Source organism: Spermophilus citellus, assembly GCF_964194105.1.
Source record: "Spermophilus citellus genome assembly, chromosome: 13".
Taxonomy (NCBI): domain Eukaryota; kingdom Metazoa; phylum Chordata; class Mammalia; order Rodentia; family Sciuridae; genus Spermophilus; species Spermophilus citellus.
In genome coordinates this window covers 94,597,552-94,618,932 of record NC_138193.1, presented here as the reverse complement: position 1 = coordinate 94,618,932, position 21,381 = coordinate 94,597,552, and the positions used below count along the sequence as shown (strand labels likewise).

Sequence of the window (21,381 nt, the reverse complement as noted above, 5' to 3'; positions counted from 1 at the left end):
CAGACAGTCTGAGCCAAGTGACCTGCTGGGTGCGAAGGTATTATTAGCTTCTAGAGCCCGTCTTTTCTCACATACAGAATCATTTGGGAAGGATCTTCAAACCCCAGAACTCAAAAAAAAAAAAAAAAAAAACAAAAAACCCCAAAACAAAACAAAACAAAAAAAACCAAAACCTGGGGAGGATAAGACTGAATATAGCTTTAATGGTAGCAAGAATGGCCGGGTAATGGAAAGCAATCTGGAAGGAGTAAGAAAAGCGAAACTAACATTTAATGAACATCATCTTCATGCCTGCTTCTGTGCTTGGCACTTGCACATACATTTGAAAAAGCTGTGCAAGCCTATTGCTTCCCATAATGCCCACATTTGGCATATCATATGGAAAAAACAAAAGCACGCAATCTCTTAGGGAAAAAAAAAATCTATAGCTGAAAGTTCACCATATTTGGGCAGCTCTTAAGTTGCAGGACACATTTGTGAAACATTTCATGTATTCAAATGGCATGCCACTGTGGACCATCTGCCTTTAGCATGGTCACATCTTACACCTTTTGGTTCTTTGGGTGAAGAGAAGCAGGGAATGTGAGATGTCTGGAGGCCCCGGATGGGTCATGGTGCTGCTTCAATACTTACCAAGGTGAGAGGCAGTGAGTCCAGAGACAGCCTCGTGGCAGCCACAGGCTGGCGCTGCGGGAGATGGTTTTAGCAAAGTTTTCCTCTGGTGCTCTCTCATCTTTGTCCTGAGGGTCTTTTCTAGGTTTTGATTGAAGCCCAGCATTCCATAGTGTGTAATAAGTATTCAGATGACCCTGGGATAAAAGCCTTTTTTTTAATCACTCAATTCTATAGATTTTGATTTGCCATGGTATCATCTATTACCTCAGTTTAATAATTTACAAGAGAAAAATGTTGGTTATAACTGAAGGAAAACCACTTCAAACCCCTTAGGCATATAGGGCAATTTATTAGCTTTCTGAAGCCAGGAACCGATTAAATAGCCAAACCACAGCAAGAGCAGGGACACAGCTGGACAGAGACCCACAGGAACCAAGGATGTGGATGTTGCCAGGACTCTGGCCTCTCTGTTCTCTGCTTTTCTCAGCTGAGTTGGCTTTATTCTTCCACTGCAGCCCAGCCTCTTCCATGTGTGGGAAATATGGCTGCTGATTTTTTTTTCCCCCTGCCTCTGCAGAGGAGCTGGCCCACCCTCAATCAAAAATCTTGAAGAAAGGACTAGCCTTGCCCTAAACTCATCAGCTGTTCCCAGGGGTTAGAAACGGACAGCACTTTCAGGAGCTATAAGGATCAGGGTTGTCCAGAGGACTGGGCCAGGTGGACAGAATTACGGATGTCCACTCGATCAACTACCACCTTAAAACTTTTTCTATCCTTTACAGAGCGTTATGTAAAAAATTTAGGAAAGAACTTGACCTAAATTCATCTCACAAAAATTGAGGGGAGGTCTGTAGAGTAGAGGAAAGGGACCAGGGGAGGGAGGGAAAGGGTCAAATATTGGCCAAATTATATCGTGTTCCTGTACAAATACATAACAAAAAATCCTACCATTATGCAAAATTGTAATGCACCAACAAAACATAGGAAAGAATAAAAATAGACTTGACCTTTTCTCTAAGTTATGGAGATGTACTAAGGATGTGGGAAATAGTGTCCATCACTATTCCACATGTGGTCAAATAAAAGCTCACTAATTGTTTTCACTTGTTTTGTTGGATTCTTGGATAAAAGTCTGGCACAAGGTTCATTTCAGTAGGTCTGCATAAAATCACAATTCAGAGATATTCCCAAATGTAGTTCAGTATGATTTATAAAACAATTAAAAGAATTGATGCTTTAAATTCCAAAGACTCTTTCTACATTCATTAAGAGCACAGTTGTTAGAGCAATTGGGGGAACCCCGAGCTCTCTATTCTTTCTCTAAAAGCTTTGGTGTGTAGAGAAGTTGGCAGGAGTGAGGACCCTGGCTGTGCCACAGGGCTTTCCCCACCTAGCCTCTCTGGCCTCCTAGAGAAAAAGGCTCCACTGTGCACACTTGCAGAGTAGCACCTTGATCATTCAAAGAGATCTAGGGGCTGTGTCTGTTAAGTGTAATAACTGATGGGACAGTATTTGACCGACAGAATCGTGATCATCATTATTTTAAAAGAGCCAGGATTTTCCCCTCAAAGTTTATTTGTACAACATGTGTTTCAATTTAGCTTTATAAACAGCAGCTACAACTAACATATTAAGGGAAAGTACAGCTTCACAAGCAGATTCCTGAATAAATGAAAGCCACAAAATGATCTTTGCTTATGAAAATAAACAAGATAAAAATTTTAGAAAACCTAACTCCAAACTGCATCGTGACATCTAGTAGTAATGCACTCAGAATGTCACTTTTGGAAGACATGGGCAGGTGGCAACAGTTCTATGGTGTCCTGAGCTTACCCTGGAAGAGCTGGCTATTTCAAGAACATTGCAGTTATCCCTTCCTGACCTGACAATCAGCGCTCCTTATTTTCACTGAGTAGAGTTAGTTAATCATAGAATGTGCTTAACCATACATTATTGAAAGAAGGTTGATATTATGGCCTTAGAACTCCACGGTCCTCATGGATGTCCTTGGAGAAGCTATTCTCCTTCCTGGAGTCTGTGTAAAGATCAGATGAAAACATTTTATTTGGCAGATGACCTCTAGCCTTTATTCTTTATATATTTATGCCTTTATGAACTTCAGTTTCTTATAATGTTTAGCAATAAGCATTAAAATACATAAAGCATATGCTTTTTTGTTTTCAGTGCCCTGTCAGTGCCTGTTGCATTCAGGGTAGTCAATTCTGGATAACAAGGAATAAGAAATGTTGTTCATACTCTTTTGGAGCATATAGGATGTAGACATTAAGTGGAGAAAAAGTAAATGTGTAGTAACTCTCTGATACCATTCCTGCACGTAGATTTATGAATTTCTTATACTTTATTTTTTGACCATTGATACTGAGTCTTTTCCCTGTGCCCAACAGTGTGCTGGTGGAATGAGATATGGTATTGTGTTTGAGTCCAGGTTCTGAGTCAACATACTTGAGTTTAGTACTTATCTTCTCCATTTAATCTGTTTCTTCATCTGCTAGTGAGAATAATAATATAAGGTTTTTATGAAGATTATGTAAATGTATCTAAAGCACTAAGCAAAGTGACTGCTGAATAAACACTGAGTAAATGTTAGCTCTTGGATAGGAAAGAGGATATAGGTTTCTACCCTGTCCTTAAGAAATTCAGGGTATTTAGAATTTAAACCTACAGTGCTCAGACAATATGAGGAATTCATGAAGCAATATGGTGGAAACTACCATGGATTAGATTGTAATTAAAAAGAATCTTAATGGAGCTAGTGAATTTGCAATCAATTAAAGAAACTAAAACCACTGTGATTAAGAAAAAGAGAGAAAGAGCTTTTGACAAGGGGAATGGAAAATGCAAAGACCCAGTAAAGCATAAGCAAAGTGGCCCAATTAGGCAAAGAGAATACTCCTATTTCCATTTGGAGAAACCAAACCAAAAGTGACTCTCATAAATGCTACCTTCATAAAGGATATCAAAATACAAAAATAGTTTTTTAACCATGAACTCAGTATGTTGTGGAGATAGGCTACGACTGAGCCTCCAGAACCCCTAGTCCAGGGCCATAGGACCCTGCTGCCTGGAAAGAGCCAGCCACAGCATTGCTCTCCTCATCTGTTTGGCCCAACCTGACTCCCTCACTTTGGGGTTTGTTTTGCTTTCTGACTATATTGCTTTCTCTGGCACTTGTACATTTCCTAGCACTTTTATGAAAAGGAAATGACTTGATTTCTACAAGGACCAGTGTCATTGTGGGGCAGAGACCCCCTTGCAGGGAGGCGAAGTTTTTATTTACATTGATTTCCTTATTCTTGAATATTTCTTCCGTTTAGATTTACTTCCATTCTTACCATATTCATTATCATGTCTTAATGCCAGTAGAATATCAATTTAAATTTTGATTGGGGCTGCTGTTTTGATACACACAGTGAGTTAAGAGGATTTTTTTTTTTTTAAATCTTAAAGCTCTGTCTCAAGAAATGAAAGAGCTGCTGCTGATTCTCTATAAGGCCCTCTATTACTGCCCTTCTCAAACTTTCATTCCATCCTCCCTCCTCATCTCCTTTCTCTATTTTAATTTTTATCTAGAACATTTGTAGCATATTATATACTATACTTGTTAAATGCTTGAGTGAATGGTAGCACCGTAAGAAAGTCTTATTTTCTCACTTGAAAAAATTGATGTGAAAAATCTAAATTTATGTAACCTGATGGTGACAAATCTATATTATCTAATACTGGAAACTCTGAAGTACAGAACTCACTCAAAATATGCTTCAGCTTTAGAAAGTTTTAGTTTGCATATAGCTTGTCAAAAACTCACAGCTTTTGTATAAAGAGGTACTTACCTACACCTGGCTTTTGGTTACCCTAGGATCATGGTTAATCCCACATCTCTTAATACCACTTAAAATGTAACTTAAGTAGTGCTAACCAGAGTTTGATATCATATATAGCAGCTTCTTTATAGTCATTTTTATAGTCATTTATGCCCACAGACTGGTTTTACTAGTAATGGTTATATATTTGTTGTAAGTCCTTTTGAATTGAGAAATACAGTGGCTTTTTTGTAGTCTTATGTGACCTTGCAACATTTTAGTTCACTTAATGTTTATCAGCAATTAGTTAATTGGTAGTTTGTGCCTACATTGACACTAATATTCTCAACTTATAAGAACTTATTTAATGGCTGCTATCTTTATTTGGAATAATTAGCATATCAAAGGAGTGTAGCATAATGATAGATTAGACTTGTATTTAATTTCATTTCCAAGGCAAAATGTCATTTTCCTATACTCTTTTGATATCTGCAAGGAGCCTCTCTGGAGAATAGTTATATAAAGGAATCATTATGATCCAAGAAATATTGTCTCTTTTGAATAGGTGTGTCCTCAGCTGGTACCACGATTCACATTTGAATGTTCTTTAGTAAAATCTTAAGTAGTCATAGACTTAAGGAACTACAAAGATAAATTGCCAAATCTTCCTAATTGAAAGCATTTTCTATTTAATTCCACCAGTTTGAACCTTAAAACCCAAATTATTTCTCCCATTACAAAAGCAAGCTCAGTGGTTAATTTTCATTCATTTACTCATTCTTTCCATCATTCTTGCATTTTTTCCAGCCAATTTGATGTACTGTGTTCCAGACACTAGGGATGCAAAAATGATCAGGAAAAGCTCCCAGACTCCAAGGGGCTCATCTATCGTGAATATTCACAAGAAACCACAGGAACCCATTTCTGTTGTAGTCAAGTCAAAGCCACTGTTACATCTCAGCAGCTGAATATCGTGGCTATTATTGCCTCCCCATATATAAATATATGAGTGCCTCCACAGGCTTTTATAAAGGTGGAAGGCAGTATTCTTTAGCTTTAGCAGATTCGGCATCTTTCCCTGCATTTTAGCCTGTGGCAGTTTCAGATGGCACAGATAGAAAGCCCTGAAAATGTATACTTGTACACTTAAAAATGTCCCTTACTACGTTAAAACCATCCTCTGTTTTTCAAATGCTGCCATTAGTGGTTACAATAATCATCTGTAATGTTAGCTTCTAAGAACCATGGTACAAGGACTTCTTTTCTAATTTCCCAAATGGGAGGGAACACATGTTCAAGCCTGTTAGAGCTGCAGAAACTGGAAACAGCACTGTGTGTATTTGTATTTTGGGAACTCTTTAGGCTTATTTAAGCACTCAAAATCAAACTTAGGTATCCATTAGGAATCAAATATCAATTCAGGGAAAACTCCTGTACTACACCAAGAAGAATAAAACATATTACAGAAATTCATGAAATGAACTCCTGGAAACTAAATAGTTTTATATTCAGACCAATGTTTCATGTACTTTTTACAGGATGTCAGATGGTAAATGTTGATGATGTAAGCCAGGGTCACTCCTTTTCTGTGGATTATTAAAGCATTTCTGTTCTTTCCTAAAATAATAGTGAGATAGATAGGGAGTTACAATGTAGGAAAAGGAAATAATTATAAATTATCCATAGGTATATGGAATAAAGCTACCAGTTAAAAAAGATTTCAGGCTGGGTGCAGTGGCACACACTGGTAACCCCAGATCCTGGGGTGGCTGAGGCAAGAGGATTACAAGTTTGAAGCCAGCTTTTGTGATTTAGTGAGACCCTGTCTCAAAATTAAACCAAAAAAAAAAAAAAAAAAGAAGAAGAAGAAGAAGAAGGAGGAGGAGGAGGAGGAGGAGGAGAAAAAAAAGAAAAAGGGCGGGGGTGTGGTGCTGATGCTGGGGATATGCTGGGGATGTGGCTCATCCGCTGGCTTCAATCCCTGGTACCAAAAAAAAGGCGGGGGGGGGGGTCAGGGGGAGAGGAGGGGAGGGTGGATTTTAGTGGCCCCTGGATTTTTGTAGTGTGTTTTTACAGGGGTTGCTAATTTGTCACCATAGTCTTCAGCCTCGACCTTCCATAAGGAAACTTCTTCATTTTCTCCCTCAGTTTTGGGGGGGGGAAATGCCAAAACCAAATAAAAACCCAAAGTGGTGCTTCTTATGTAAGAAGGTATTACATATCTACATATAAAATTAAAATAATGGTAGATGAAAAACTAGAGAAATAGTTATATAACCTCGGGGTTATTGACCACATTCAACTCTGTAAGAATCTAATAATTTTTTAATAGTTTTTTTAAAGTTGTAGATGGACACAATTTTATTTATTTTTTTTAATGTGGTGCTGAGGATCGAACCCAGTGCCTCACATGTGCTAGGCAAGCGCTGTACCACTGAGCCACAACCTGAGTCCCCAAAATCTAATTTTTTGTAATGACAGAGAGCCCCCAAAGTAAAAAGTCAAAAGCTAGACTGAGAAAGAGTATTTGTAATAGCTGTGTTTGCAAAGGGCTAATAAGCCTACTAAATAACAATAAAAGAACACGTATATGAAAAATAGGTAAGGAACTTGATGAGGAAATTTATAGAAGAAATTTCAATGTCCAAGAAACATGTGAAAAGTTGTTCAGCCTCATTCTTGAATCTAAATTGTGATACCATTTTCCAGGTCTCAGATTTCCAATACTAAATCTAAATAATAATGGCCAGTGTTATCTAGTTTTCAAGATGAAGGAGATTAAACTCTCTCGTACTGATACTGAAATTTATGGTGCCAAATGTGAATTCCTGCAAATTTTTCAGAAAATGATTGTTTTAGATTCTACTGAAATATAAAATGTTCATATAATCTTTAATCCAAAGAGCTCAGTTTTAGTTGTTGATTAAGAAATAGAAGGATACATACATACAAATACACACACAGGAGTATTTATTGTAACGCTCTTAAGTGGCTAAGAATTGCAGACACCCTGAAAGTCTGAAATCCATGCCACAGAATGTCATGTGGCTATTTAGAAAGCAGTTGGTAGAACAATGTGTACAATATAACTCCATTAGGGAAAACAAAACAGAAGGTTAAAGAGCTGTTTACATGTACATTTTTATGAGCACAGACAACTGACCTACACATGGTTAATACTGCTTACCTTGAAAATTGGTGGGTGAGGTGAGTGTGGAAGAACTTTTTCTTTATAAACTTATATATGGCTTGATTTGTTAAAACCAGCCTAATTTTCGTAACTGAAAAAATTTAAGAAGTTTACAAAAATAAAGAATGGAAACTGAAGGAAAGGCAGCCAAAGAAGTAGGAAAAGACCAGAATATCATTTTTCAGAAGGAAAAAAAAAATTTTAAAAAGAGTCTCTAGAGGCAAGTGATCATCCATGCCAAATACTGTGTGGAATATCAAGTAAGAAAGGACAGAGGAACTCTGCAGTGTTTAGTGGGTACCCTTGGAAATCTCAAAATGGTAGAGTCATTGGGCTCTTCCCATGATGTAGTGGGCTCAGGTCTGAGGGGGTCAGGGAGCAAAGACAACTCTTTCTAGGAGAAAGACAAGAGAATCTGGGGGACTTGAGAAAGTCCAGCATGCTGCCTTTTTAAAAGTTCTAGTTTTTAGGATGGGAGAGACTTTATAGTCCTTGTCCCTGTGTATACATGTCACACGTGTGTATCTTATGGGCACAGTAGGAGGCAGAGCAAGGAGACTGACCATGTCAGAGCTGAGTCAGGTGAGTGTGCTGACCAGCTTCCCAGGCTGCAAGGAAAGAAGGGCTGGGGTTTTAGACAGATGAAGGACATTGTGTCTGAAGTTCTCAATGTTTAGGGGCAGCCAATCTGAAAATCCAGGTTGGGACCACCTGCCTGGTATAGCTGCTGAACCTACCTGCCTGAGGACAGGTAAACTGATCCAGAAATACAGATCAATTCTTTCTGATCCCTGTGGGTGGAAGGTGAACAATTCTATTAAGTATTTAAAATTTTTATATTTGAATTGAGGTCTCTACCAAGTTATTAAGGGTTGCTAAAGCTCTGTATGCACAAATTAAAATCAACATACAGTTCAGTATCTTATTCAGAACTCTGGCAGCCACTTGGTGCTTGGCAGTAATCATAAAACCATGCATGAAGTTATAAGTTGCACAGCTCTGATTCAGGAGACTTCATCAATACAACAGTGTTGGCTTAAATTGGTTATGATACTCAATTGCTGTTATTCTCCCTCTTTAATTAAAAATTATAGTAAGTTTAGCTTTATCATTATCGGTTTAGCTTATGGTGGTCCAAGTGTGCATTGGCACATTGATCAGTAATAAACATATTTGGATCAAAAATGTTTTGTCCTTTAAGATTCTTATAACTAGGCATTTAAAGATATGTGTCTTGGGCTGGAGATGTAGTTCATTGGTAAAGCACCTGCCTAGCATGAGCAAGGCCCTGGATTGATCTTTAGCACCATAAAAAAAAAAAAAAAAATATATATATATATATATATATATATATATATATATATATATATATATAATATGTATGTGTTTTGTGGTTCCCCTGTCAATCATCTGTGGTCACTTTGCTGAAGTACATGTATACCTAGCCCCCCTGCTGTTTGCTTTTATGGTGATAAACTTCAGGGTGATGCTTCCTGGGAATTTCTGCTATTTAAATAACTTACAAAATACTGTAAAGGTAGAAATAATAAGATTACTGGGTATTGTAACCTTTTGTTCATGTTTTAGGCTGTAAAGCATGTTTATAGCAATATGTTTACTACAATTTGTTAATTATGGTTTTTTGTCCAATTCTTTGTTAATGCCGGATTTGCTCCTCTCCTCTACCTGGAATGTGGGAATGAGTGAAATAGGTGGGGGTCTTGTGCCTCTCCAATAGTGGCAGGCTTTGGGCAGAAAGTTTGAGAGCCATCACTCCAAAAAAGTTATGAGGTATGTGGGAAAGGATGTGCTGAGCTGCTCAGTTGGAATATGGGGAACTCACAACCACAGCTTCAGGGCCAGGGGACTGTGAGATGATATTCAGACAGCAGATGCTCATGATGTTGTCTTTTTCACTTCCTATCTAAGGATGTAAATGAAGATCCTGGAGAAGATGTGGCCCTCCTTTCTGTCAGTTTTGAGGACGCTGAAGCCACCCAGGTGTATCCAAAACTGTACTTGTCACCCCGAATTGAACAGTAAGTGTCAGGGTCATTAAAGTTATGTAGCCTGTTGCTTCTATTTGCTAACCAATGTGTTTCACTCTCTTTTGCCACTTATGAGCTCTTAAAATTATTTCTCTTTTTTAACCTTTGATTCCTTAAAGACTTGTTGCATTAGTTGTTTTGATTGAAGAGTATGCAACTGTAGTATTTTAATGAGTCTTATTGTATTCGTTGTATGAATATTGTGCCTACAGATACTTGAGAGAAAAGTAGGTTAGAGTCCAAAATTGTGACTTCCTCCAAGTGTCCCTTAGAGTTCAAATAGTTGTAACCTAAAGAGGACTTCTAAACAATATCTGACTTGACTTTACATGTAATCATTAGAGTTATTTGTAAAACAAAACTAGTTGCTTTAAAAAATTAAGCAGTTAATTCAGAAATTAGTAAAGGTAGTATTAAAAGCAGATAGTTTTAAGTTGGGCATGGTGGTATATTTCTGTAACCCCAGCTACTTAGGAGGCTGAGGCAGGAGGATCACAAGTTCAAGGCCAGCCTGGGCAATTTCGTGAGACACTGTCTCAAAATAAAATTAAAAAAGGGCTGGGAATGTAGTTCAGTGCTAAGCACTTGCCTAGCATGCATGAGGTCCTGGGCTCCATTCTCATACAGAGGGGATAATGGAGTAGATAGTTTAAAAAGATGATTTTTGATTATTTCTTTCAAAAAAATAGCTGTATATAATTTTATCTAATGTTCAACTACATGGTAGAAGTAGTTTGCTATCTCACTTGTGTTCTAACCAGTGACTTTACTCATTGGTATTGAGTTTTATAAGGACAGGCTTCACAATGTGCTTATTGTTGGCTAAATGCTTTAGAAGCTTATTCTACTTCAAAGGAAGCTGAGGTTCATTGAAAATGGATTATAAGCAGATTTGGTTGGGAACTTCTGACAGGACAGATTTTTCATCAGCAAAGAGAGTTTTTTAGACTCTGACTGAAATGTATTATTAAAGTTCTCTGTAAGTCATTTAGTCAGGGTTGACTGATTTCTGTCCGTGAGTAGATGTGGTCACCATCCAACATTCATATACTGAACCATTTCCACCCGCTTTGACCTTAGCTGCTTTAAGTTATGACTCATGGATATCCCATCTTACTGATATGATATGGCTGCTTATGCCAAAATGTGGGAGATTATAAAGATCAATAATCTACAGGCACGCTCTCGTTCATTTATATATCTCACAGCATCAAAACAGGATTTTACAGTAGCAGGTGCTTAATGATTGTTTGGTTTTGAATTGAAAATACTGACCCATGTTAGTAAGAAGCCATGGGTGGGCTGCTGGAGGCAGTGCAGTAAAGTGGGACGAGGTAGGGGTCTGGAATCAGGCAGATCTGGTTTCAACCCAGGTTCTGCCACTCACCAGCTAGCTAAGTATTCAACATCTCTGAGCTTGTTTCCTCCATCATAAAATAGGGATAATAATACCTATTTCATAATGTTGTTTTGAGGATTATATTAAATACTGTTCATAAAGCATTAACTGCAGTACCTGGCAGTCTAGCAAACACTGAGCAAATAGTAGCTATTAGTGATGTTATTATTACTGATACAGTTCATAGCAGGAGAATGAGTGAGCAAGTATTTGGCAGGACAAGCTGGGGCAGAAAAGGAGAAGATTGGTAAATAAGTGAGCAAATGCTAGTTCTCCAGGAACCTCTCAGTATGTTCTTTTTTTAGGGGGTGGGGGTACCGAGGATTGAACTCAGGGACACTCACTCATCTACTGAGCCACATCCCAGGCCAATTTTGTATTTCGTTTAGAGACAGGGTCTCACTGAGTTGTTTAGCACTTCACCTTTGCTGAAGCTGGCTTTGAACTCGTGATCCTCCTGTCTCAGCTTCCTGAACTGCTGGGATTACAGGTGTGCACCAAGCACCCAGCCCATTAATGAGTTAAATTAAGAGGATGTTTTGGTGGTGAGAAAAGAAAGTTAATGAAACAATCTCAAGATGCAGGGGAAATGAACAGATTCATTAATTAGTCCACAGGCAAGAAATTTCCAACCCAGAAAAACATTTTGGCCAACAGCCAGATTATTTTTCTTTAAAGATACTATACCTCATTTGCCAATAAACCCGCTAATAAAGTATTCTTACTCTAAAAATATTTAGATACAATGAGATAAATTAGTAAGAAAGGACATATTATAAAAGTCATTTTTCTTATTTTTAAAATCTACCTTTCAATATGTTCTCCCTCTTTTTTAGGTTAAGAAATGGCTACAGCATATCTTTCCAGATCAGTTGCCTGTTACTTACCCTCAAAAAGACTGTCCTTTTTAGCCGGGCTCATTTGAAGTTTTCTAGTTCTCTTCTACTCTCTTGCCTTTGTGCCTTCTGCTAAAGCTGTTTCTTCCATGTACCAGGTCCTTCTCTAACCTGCTCTTCTTATTGAAATATACATTTTCTAATCCTTATTCAAATGCTGTCTCTACGAACCATTTTCCCTGAGCACAATTAATCTAGCCTTCCCTGGAGCCCTTTGTAACACTGAATTTATATTAATCTTATAATCTACCCACATTGCTTTAGTTTGTGACATATATTTTTAAAATCTTTTGCTAAACTGCAGACTAGTACTAGAGTATGGAATGAGTCTTGTCCATCCTTTAATGCCTTGCGTAACTGTGGTGCATGGTAACAATGGCCTCATTGGCAGCTTTATAGGTTCCTAAGTATTTCTCACACACAAAAAAAATTGGAAAGTGCTGAACTAAAAGGAAAGGTCTTAAACTTTTCCTGGTTGACACAACTTCAATTGGTATAACTGTACTTGTAATATCAAAGTAAACAACCCAAAGTTCTTAGTATCCTTAAATAAAGGTTTTCAAAATGAGATTTTTAGAGAAGGGGTAAAATAGAAAGTAGTAAGCTTAGGGTACGACTTTGTAAGGGCTTACATATTTGCTAAAGTTATTGTAGCAGTTTCCCCTTATCTCCAGTTTCACTTTCTGGGGTTTCAGTTACCTGTGGTCAACTATGATCTGAAAATATTAACTAGAAAGTTCTAGAAATGAACAACTTACAAGTTTTAACTTGTACAACACTCTCAGTAGCATAATGAAATTTTGTGCCATACTGCTCAGTTCTGTTCAGTTCTGTATGTGAATCATTCCTTTTTCCAGCGTTTTTATGCAGTATATGCTACCTGCCTGTTAATCACTTAATAGCTATCTTGGTTACCAGATTGGCTATTATGGTATCAGTGGGTGTGTTCAAGCAACCCTTATTTTAATTAGTAGTGGCCCCAAAGTATAAGAGTAGTGACACCAGCAATTCAGAGATGCCAAAAAGAAAAAAGGGTGAAAGTTCTCAAAAAAGAAAAAAAGAATTAAAAAGCTGGTATGCTAAGATTACTAAGATCTCCAATTAAAAAAAAATCTTCTATTTGTGAAATTGTGAAGAAGGAAAAGGAAATTTGTCATAGTTTGTCTGTTGTAACTCAAGCTATAAAAGTTGTGATCTGTCATGTTGTTAATTTCTTATTGTGTCTTATTAAACTTTATCACAAGTATGTATGCATAGGAAAAAGCATAGTACATTTAGGATTTGGTACTGTCTGTAGTTTCAGGCATTCTACTGAGGGTCTTAGAACACATTCCCCATGGATAAAGGGGAAGGACTGTAATGCAGAGTCCAGAGCATAGAACAGAAGTAATGACATTTCAGGAAGGCCTTGGCAATGGGATAGGTTTTAAGAACTGAGTCAAGAGGGGTTGGTACCATCTTTGATAGTGTTAAGCTCTGTTCTGTTACCTGGGTCTCATACTATCTGGTCAACTCTCTGCCATCCAAACATTAGTTATAGACTCAGATATGGAAAGTTCTTTTAGGAATCATGGGAAACATATCCCATGTGTACCTGCCCAAAGCTGATGCCCACCTCTTGCCTTCTCTGAAGTTTGTGCCTCTTTTGACTTCTGCCATGGCTCTGTCTAGGAAGTCCCAAGCCCTGTGCAGCAGGAGGACCAGTAACCTAATCCACACTGGTAAAAATTATCAGGAGAAGGCTTGTGTTCCCATGTCACAGTGTCCAGGCAGAGACAGAGGTCTTGAACTGGGAGGAACCCTGTTCTGGTCTATCTATTAACATCTTCCCCAGCTTGTCTCTGCAGCGGGTAAGGACATTATACTCACATTAATTAGTGCCAGAAATTGGAAAAGAAAAAGACTTTGGTTCTTGTCATCACACATAAGAAAAAGGATCAATTTGTCATATCCTAAAGATTTCTAAAGACACGAACACCAAATGTCCCTACATTAGACAATCTCGAAGAAATGGAACATATGTTGGATCCATTGGTAAAACATTCCCCAGTGTATTATGATTTGATGAAACTCTGAAATGCAGTCCCACTTCTGAAGTCTCTGTTCATCCAGGGTCTAGGAATAGCTGTCTGGTGCCCGTGGCAGCCCTGCTGAACATGGCTGCTGCCCATGTGTTGAGATACCTGTTGTTTTCCATTCTCCTACTGCACATGTGTATGGCTTGCGAAGTCAGTGGTTCTGAGAAGAACTTTGTGTTCTTCATGCACAAGGGACATTTATGAAATAAACATATTTCAGGCTTTATACATTTGTTTTTCAAGGAAACACAATTATCCAGTTGAATTAGCCTCTGAGTTCTGTTCACTGAAAATAATAAATTGTGAGTTATGCAAAACAAAAAAGGAAGAAAGAGAGAAAGAAAAGAAGGAGCTCTAGTAGTCAGTGATGCAAAGTAGATTTTGGTTGACTATTAGGAAAAAGAAAAATATAGTTTCTAAACCAGTTGCCTTTTCTTTTTCCTGGCAGAAAAGCTGTGGATTTAAAGGTTACGCCATCAGAGCTGGCACTAAACATGCCCTACCTTTCCCTTGTTCCCAGACTGTTGGCAGTTCCCACAGTGAACCCAAAGGTTAAATGGGCATCAGAGACTATGCAGTCCTCCCCTGCCTGCAAGGTGTGGGCCCTCTTGGCTCCAGCCAGCTGGTGGGAGTGGTTTGAAGAAAGCCAGCATCGTCACTCCCTGTGCTGTTCCCACTCAGTGCATAAAAAGACGACTTCAGCCCCTGAGGCGGACCAGGTGGCATCTTTCACAAGTACAGAATTTGTTTTTAGAACTTTTTGTTGTTAAGTTACGATCTGCCTTGGAATAAGTACTCAGTTTACCAGCCCATAAATGCTCACCATTAGCAAGGCCTGCGCGCTGCAGGCATGCGTGCGCTCATTCCTGAAACACAGCAGCCCAGTGAGAATTGGCCGAGTGTGAGGCCCTTTACTAGGTGCTTTGGAGACTGTCAGCATACGTGCAATATGGCCCATGGCCTTAATTTGTTTATTGTATAGGAAGGGGGATAAGAACAAACTTGCAAGTTGCAACTTTTCATTAATAAAAATGTCACAGTAAAATTTGGCATCAGAAGCCTCTGTCCCTCCACTCAATGGCCAGCCATCTTGGTTCAAGTGACTTAAGCTTTTTGAGCTGTATTTCTTCTTCTGTAAAGGGGGCTACAGAAACTTCAGTTGCATGCTCAGTGCTTCTTGAATTATGTGGGTACTGAAGAAAATACTTATTCTGTAAGAGGTTGAGGGAGGAGACATTTTCTTTTGGCTTGGTGGAGAGGGACCTTTGGAAGCTTTGGAAGCCTGGCTCTGCCAATGTAATGTGGCTTCTCTAGAGATTAATTATATAATTCTGTAACCATAATAAAGATGCATTTGTTGAGTACTTTAAAATGTTCACATTACTTTTCATTCTACCCTCCTCAATGATCCTCATGATAGTGTTCCTAGCATGTGTGTCCCATTCACAACATGGTGTTCTTAGACCCTTCCTGGTTCTTTTACTGCCTTTACTTCCTTTTTTCAATTCATTAAATTATGCTAAATTGTTTCCCCTGGTTGTATTCCCAAGCCATTTTCATGGCCTTACTTTTTTTGTGGATGACCCCCAACTTCCCCTTTCTACTTTCTAGTTACATGATCAAATGTCCACATGTTCAGTTGTCCCCCCAGTTTAAAATGTCTAAAGCTAAACTCATCATTCCCCCAATGAGTTAATAACATTTCTTCTTTGCACCCTGTTTCTTTTTATGATACTCTTCCTCTCTTCTGCTCAGATGCTGTACCTTAAAGTCACCCACCACACCCCTCCCACTCTGAGCTGGCCAATAGTTTTGTATTAGAAATCCTCTTCTCATGCTCTCTTTCATTCTTCATCATTCCTACTGGCATTACCTGGCTCAGTCCTTCATTGCCCTATTTCCTGATGGCCTTTTAACTTCCCATCTCTTCCTGTTTAGCTTCCAATCAACTCCCAGTTTTAACTTCCAGTTTATTCCTTTCCAGCACAGAACTGATACTCTTCCTGAAGTAAGTTCTAATCATGAAATGTCCTTGCACAAAACTGTCAATGCCAACTGGACTGGTACACAGCTCTCAATGTGACTCTCCTGCATCCTTTCAAGGCTTCTCAATGACCAATTTCTACATGGAATCTTCTTGACCACCACCACCTGCCTCCTGTATAAGACAACAATTTTCCCTCCTGTGTTGGTGCCTCTTATTATCTTACTGTCTCCCTGGACTGTAAATTCCTTAAGGATTGGGCCTCTGTTTCCATCAGTTGAGGGCCAAAGAACTTTAGCCCATCTCTAGCCAACCTGGCCCTGCGCAGGGCCCTACTAGAGCTCAGCCCATTTCTCACTGATGGGACTCCTCACAGGAACAAATAGCTGAGATCCATGTGCAGTAAAGGCAGGTGGTCTCCATGGTCATCTCTTGTTGCTGAGCCTTTGACTCACCAGCAGGTTAGTTTCCTTCATGGTCCTCTGGTCTTGTTTCTGAGAAATGGAACCAAATGGAACTTCATTTGGTTCAAGTGGGTCCTCAGCTGAGTCCTGGAGGTGGTGAGTGTGGTTTTGTTCTCCTGTGACCTCTCATCTCCCCCTATTATGGCCTCTCCTGCCTCCTTTCCCCTGCTTTTAAGCTACAGTGTCCCTCTTAGGACATTTGGGCAGCCTGTAACCCACAGAGGCTGGAATAAACTGAAACTTAATAAAGAGCCTGCAAAAATGTAAAGGGAGCTGAAAATTAAAATAATACTAGAAATTATGAGTGAGGATATTAAATTCAGATAAAATAGTTTTTAATGCAATAAGCAAATCTAATATATTATTTTACTGAAATGTACTACTGAACTCAATATTTAACATAATGGAATATTTTCATGTTCAATGCTCAAAAGAATTTTAGAAAAATTATATAACTGAGTACAGATAAATTTGAAAGAAAAGGTAATTCTTGTCTTTAAAAAATTCCTCTATTAGTTGTTGCAAAAAAGGAGACCCCTAAATCTCTTGAGGTGATTTTGTGTCAGGATATAAGTAATAGAACATCATAGTAAACCTGGTTTAATTTAGCCTTACTAATGTTTACTTGAGTCAACTCAGATAATCCTACAATAAATGTTGTGCTCCTGGAGAGTTTTTTTCTCTTTGATAAATATACAGTCCAGAATATGCTAAGACAACCAGCTGTCAGGAGAGAGGCATATTTAGTTTTGGTGGAAAGGAGATGTCTTAGCCTCTAGGGACTTTAGATGTTCGTTTTACTAGTCTGGGAGCAAGGCCAAAAGGGTTCTTCATGACTTAGAATGGATTTAGAAAAGTTTATCAAGTTTTCATTAGTGAACTTGGCCCTTTATTTTGCCTGTGCTTCCCAAAAGATCAAGAACTCAGCCTTGGCTTTGAAATATTACCAAAAAAAAAAAAAAAAAAAAAAAAAGTAGAGCAGAATTTAGTTGGGGGAGAAAAATCAGCCCCCAAATATCATATTTTTGGGAACATTCTCATGTAGAACTCCCACCTCACCAGCCGCTTAACTTAGTGATAGCTCAGTATTTTTATTTAGGCTTCTTCTCAGAAAATACGCATTTAGAAAGATACGTGTAAATCTGCGATAACTTTGATCTCATTGGTACTTTTTTCTTAAACTCACTTGACCTTTAAGTTCAGTTTTGGGGTTATTTTCTGTCTAGAGGCAGTTCTGTGCCTTATTTCTCTTAAATACTGTCCTCTCTACAGTATAATGATTAGCTGAAAGCTGTAAGATGTATTGTGTCTTCATTTACAATATCAGGCCTAACATTTTTCTTCTAAACCTCTCAAGGGTTTTTAGCAGTTTTTTCCTATAACAAAGATGAGATTTTTATGATTTTCAGTGTAACATTATTTTTTAACAGCAAAACTCTGAACAATCATTACTATTTTATGCAGTCACTGCTTACTTGTATTTATTCACAAATAGGAAAATGTCCTTTGTTGGAGAGTCCGAGATGTAAAGTGGCAGTTAACAAAAACATTGTGCCAGAGTGTAGGTAGAAGCAGAGAATTTAGAATATGGAAGAAGAAATGCCCTAAAATGTTCCCAATCTAATGGAAGATACCAGCCCTCAGAGGGAGGAATACAGTGAATTTCAAACAAGCTAAATAAAAGAAATTGACACCTGGATGCATCATAATGACACTGCAGAACACCAAAGATTGAACACAGAATTGATGTATGTTTAAAGGAAGAGCAAATTGACACAGACCTCTTTGAAAATCTGATGAGAGCAATGGACTTCACAGAAGCAAAATGTTTAGTTGTGAGAACAACATACCTGCCTAAAGCCAGTTTCTGCAATTCATTTAAGGATCATTGTTCTAGATTTCTTCATCTTTGCTGCTTCCTATACTGTCTCATGCTAGAATAATTAGTGTAGCTTCAAATCTAATATCCAAAGTACAAATTATCATCTAATGGTTCCTGTCTCCCCTGCCCCCCAGATTCTCCTATGTTCTTTATTTTCATTAGTGTTTTTTTTTTAAATCCTTCTAGTGACTCTGACCATGAAACCAAGGTATGTATGTATTTTGACCTTCCTCTTGCATTGTTTCCTATCTTAACAGCAACCAGTTGATTTTGCTTCCACATTGACCTCTCCCAACCTTATTTCAGGCCTCTGTATAGCTTACTTTTTGCCAGATTGATCTTCCTGAAGTAGAGCCTAGGTCCTGTCATTCCCTTTATGCCCCATTGCTGGACAGGCCATGTTTGCTTGCCTACCACACTCATGTCCCTGTGTGCCATCCAGCCACCTGAACCTTGGGGTCCAGCCAAGGTTTGATGCTCTTGGGGATTCCCCTTCACTTGAGGGGAATGTAACTATCTTTGTTTTAAAGTATTGTGTAGCAGAAGATCTCTAGGTTACCTAGTCAGCCATGTTGTCTGCCAGCATTGTGTTTCAATTGTTCTGCTTTTCCACAAGGATTGAAGACTGGGATTATGGATGCACTCTGAATGGTATTCTAGGAAAATTCTAGCTGCATGGTTATTGAAACACTTTCTAGTTCTTCTTGTGCTTTTAGATTAAACTTGTGTTCTTTGAGATCACGTATCTGAGTTATTGTTCTCTCTAACTAGACAACTGACTGGTTTGCTGGCATCCACTCCTTCCCTACTTCCATCTAGTTCCTATATTGCAAAGAAAGGGGTTAGGGGAGGGAGAGAGAGAGGTTTTTTAAAAAAACCCAATCTGGCAGGGCATGGTGGTTGCACATCTGTAATCCCAGATACTCAGGAGGCTGAGGCAGGAAGATGGCAAGTTCAAGGCCAGCCTCTGTAATTTATCGAGACCCTGTCTCAAAAAAATAAAATAAAATAAAAACATTTCCATCATCCTAACAATTGGTGCCTATTTGTAGTTAAGCCATCCTGCCACCTCATGTAAAAGGTATTGACATTAAAAACAGGTCATCACACTTAACAAGGACTGGGATAACTGCCCCACAGAAATAAAATAATTTTAGCTGGGCACAGTGGCACACACCTGTAATTGGAGTGGCTTGGGAGGCTGAGGCAGGAGGATCACAAGTTCAGAGTCAGCCCCAGCAAAATCGAGGTGCTAAGCAACTCAGTGAGACCCTGTCTCTAAATAAAATACAAAATAGGGCTGGGGATGTGGCTCAGTGGTCGAGTGCCCCTGAGTTCAATCCCTGGTATTCTAAAAAAATAAAAATAAGTTTAAAAAGCTGGGATATATTTAGTGGTGCAACACCCCTGGGTTCAGTCCTCAGTACTGCCAAAAGAAAAGAAAAGAACCACCATGAATCTGATCTCATCATTCTGTTACTTAAAAGCAAAGCTCCTTATTTTTTTTCACAAATGATCACTCATCAGTGTGTCTAACCCAGTGTTTCTTCAGCCTCTCCCAGCATATTTTTTTTCCTACCTGTATTCAATCTGTCATCAAATTTTAGTACCTTATTCTTCATACTGTCTCTAAGTCTGACCTCTACCAGGTCTTTAATTGCTCCTAGCCTTTTGTTTCAGTTCTCTTCCCCTTTAATCTTTTATGTCAAATACTCAATGGAACGAGAAACCAGGATATAAAAAAGGTGGCTTAAAATTATGAAACAGTTGGTCATCGACACTGTTATCCCAGTCCTTGTTAAGTGTAATGACCTGTTCTTAGTGTCAAAATCTTTTATATGAAGTGACAGGAAGGCTCCACTACAAAGAAGTAGCAATTTTTAGGGTTATGGGACTGTTCTGTGCCATGATTGGGGAGGTGGGCACAATTCTAAGCATAGAGCTGTACCTCATCAAGAGCAAACTGTACTGGGGGGTGGAAGATAATTTTAAAAACAGTTCACAGACTTCTAGAAATGAAAGTCATACTTTAAAAAAAAAAAGAAAGTCATACTTTTTGTATTTCATTCTAAATAATTGATGACTTCATAATGCCTTTTAAAATATGCTTTTATTAATACCAAGAGTGTGTAGACATTTGAAAATGGATACATATATGTACACATTATGTATATGCTCGATGCATGTGGATGTGTGTATATATGCATGTGTGTGCATGATACTTGTAGCTGTGTGTATGCATATGCATAGATGTGTATGTACACACACACACACACACACACACACACACACACACACTGTCTTAGTTAGCATGGACTTCTATAACAAAACACCATAGACTGGTGACTTAAATGACAGAAATTTATTTTTCACATTTGTAAATATCTAGAAAGTCTAAGATGAAGGTGCCAGCAGATTTGGTGATGGCCTCCTTCCTGGTCTGCACATGACTACCTTCTTGCTGTATCCTCTCATGGCAAAGAAAGGCACTGGTATGTCTTCCTCTTCTTATAAGGATCCTTATCCCCTTGTGGGGACTGTACCCTCATGACCTTTCTAAACCTTATTACCTCCCAAAGGACCTTGCTTCTTACTACCATCACATGGGCATCACAGCTTCAACATGAAAATTTTAACAAGCATTCAGTCTTTAATGACACATATATGTATACATAAGTGTATGACCTACACACGTACACACAGCATTTATTCTGTCTTCAGATCATGCTGAGTGCACAATAGGTTAGTAAGCCTGCTCTGTAAACTCCAAGGCCCCATGGTGCCATAAGACAACAGACTGGGAACATTTTTATAGGGGATATACAATGAATGATCATTTTTTCAAGAATACTTTGTTTGGATTTATTGATACTTGCATAAGTAAGAGCACATTTTAACCTCTTTCTTTCAAAGTAGCTAACACAATTACTATGTTAGGAAAGAATTTGTAAACCCAGTTGTTTTGTCTCATAGTGGGACAGATCACGAAGAGCCCTGCCACTCT

At 38.5% G+C, this 21,381-nt stretch overlaps 1 protein-coding gene across 1 annotated transcript in view; it reads left to right on the top strand.

Annotated features, from left to right (window-relative positions):
- BABAM2 (BRISC and BRCA1 A complex member 2) overlaps positions 1-21,381 on the top strand; it is a 417,514-nt gene that overhangs the window by 224,651 nt on the left and 171,482 nt on the right. Inside the window, exon 7 of the mRNA XM_081264501.1 lies at positions 9,556-9,665. Coding sequence (XP_081120627.1) covers positions 9,556-9,665 — 110 coding nt within the window. The remainder of the gene's footprint in view (positions 1-9,555; positions 9,666-21,381) is intronic.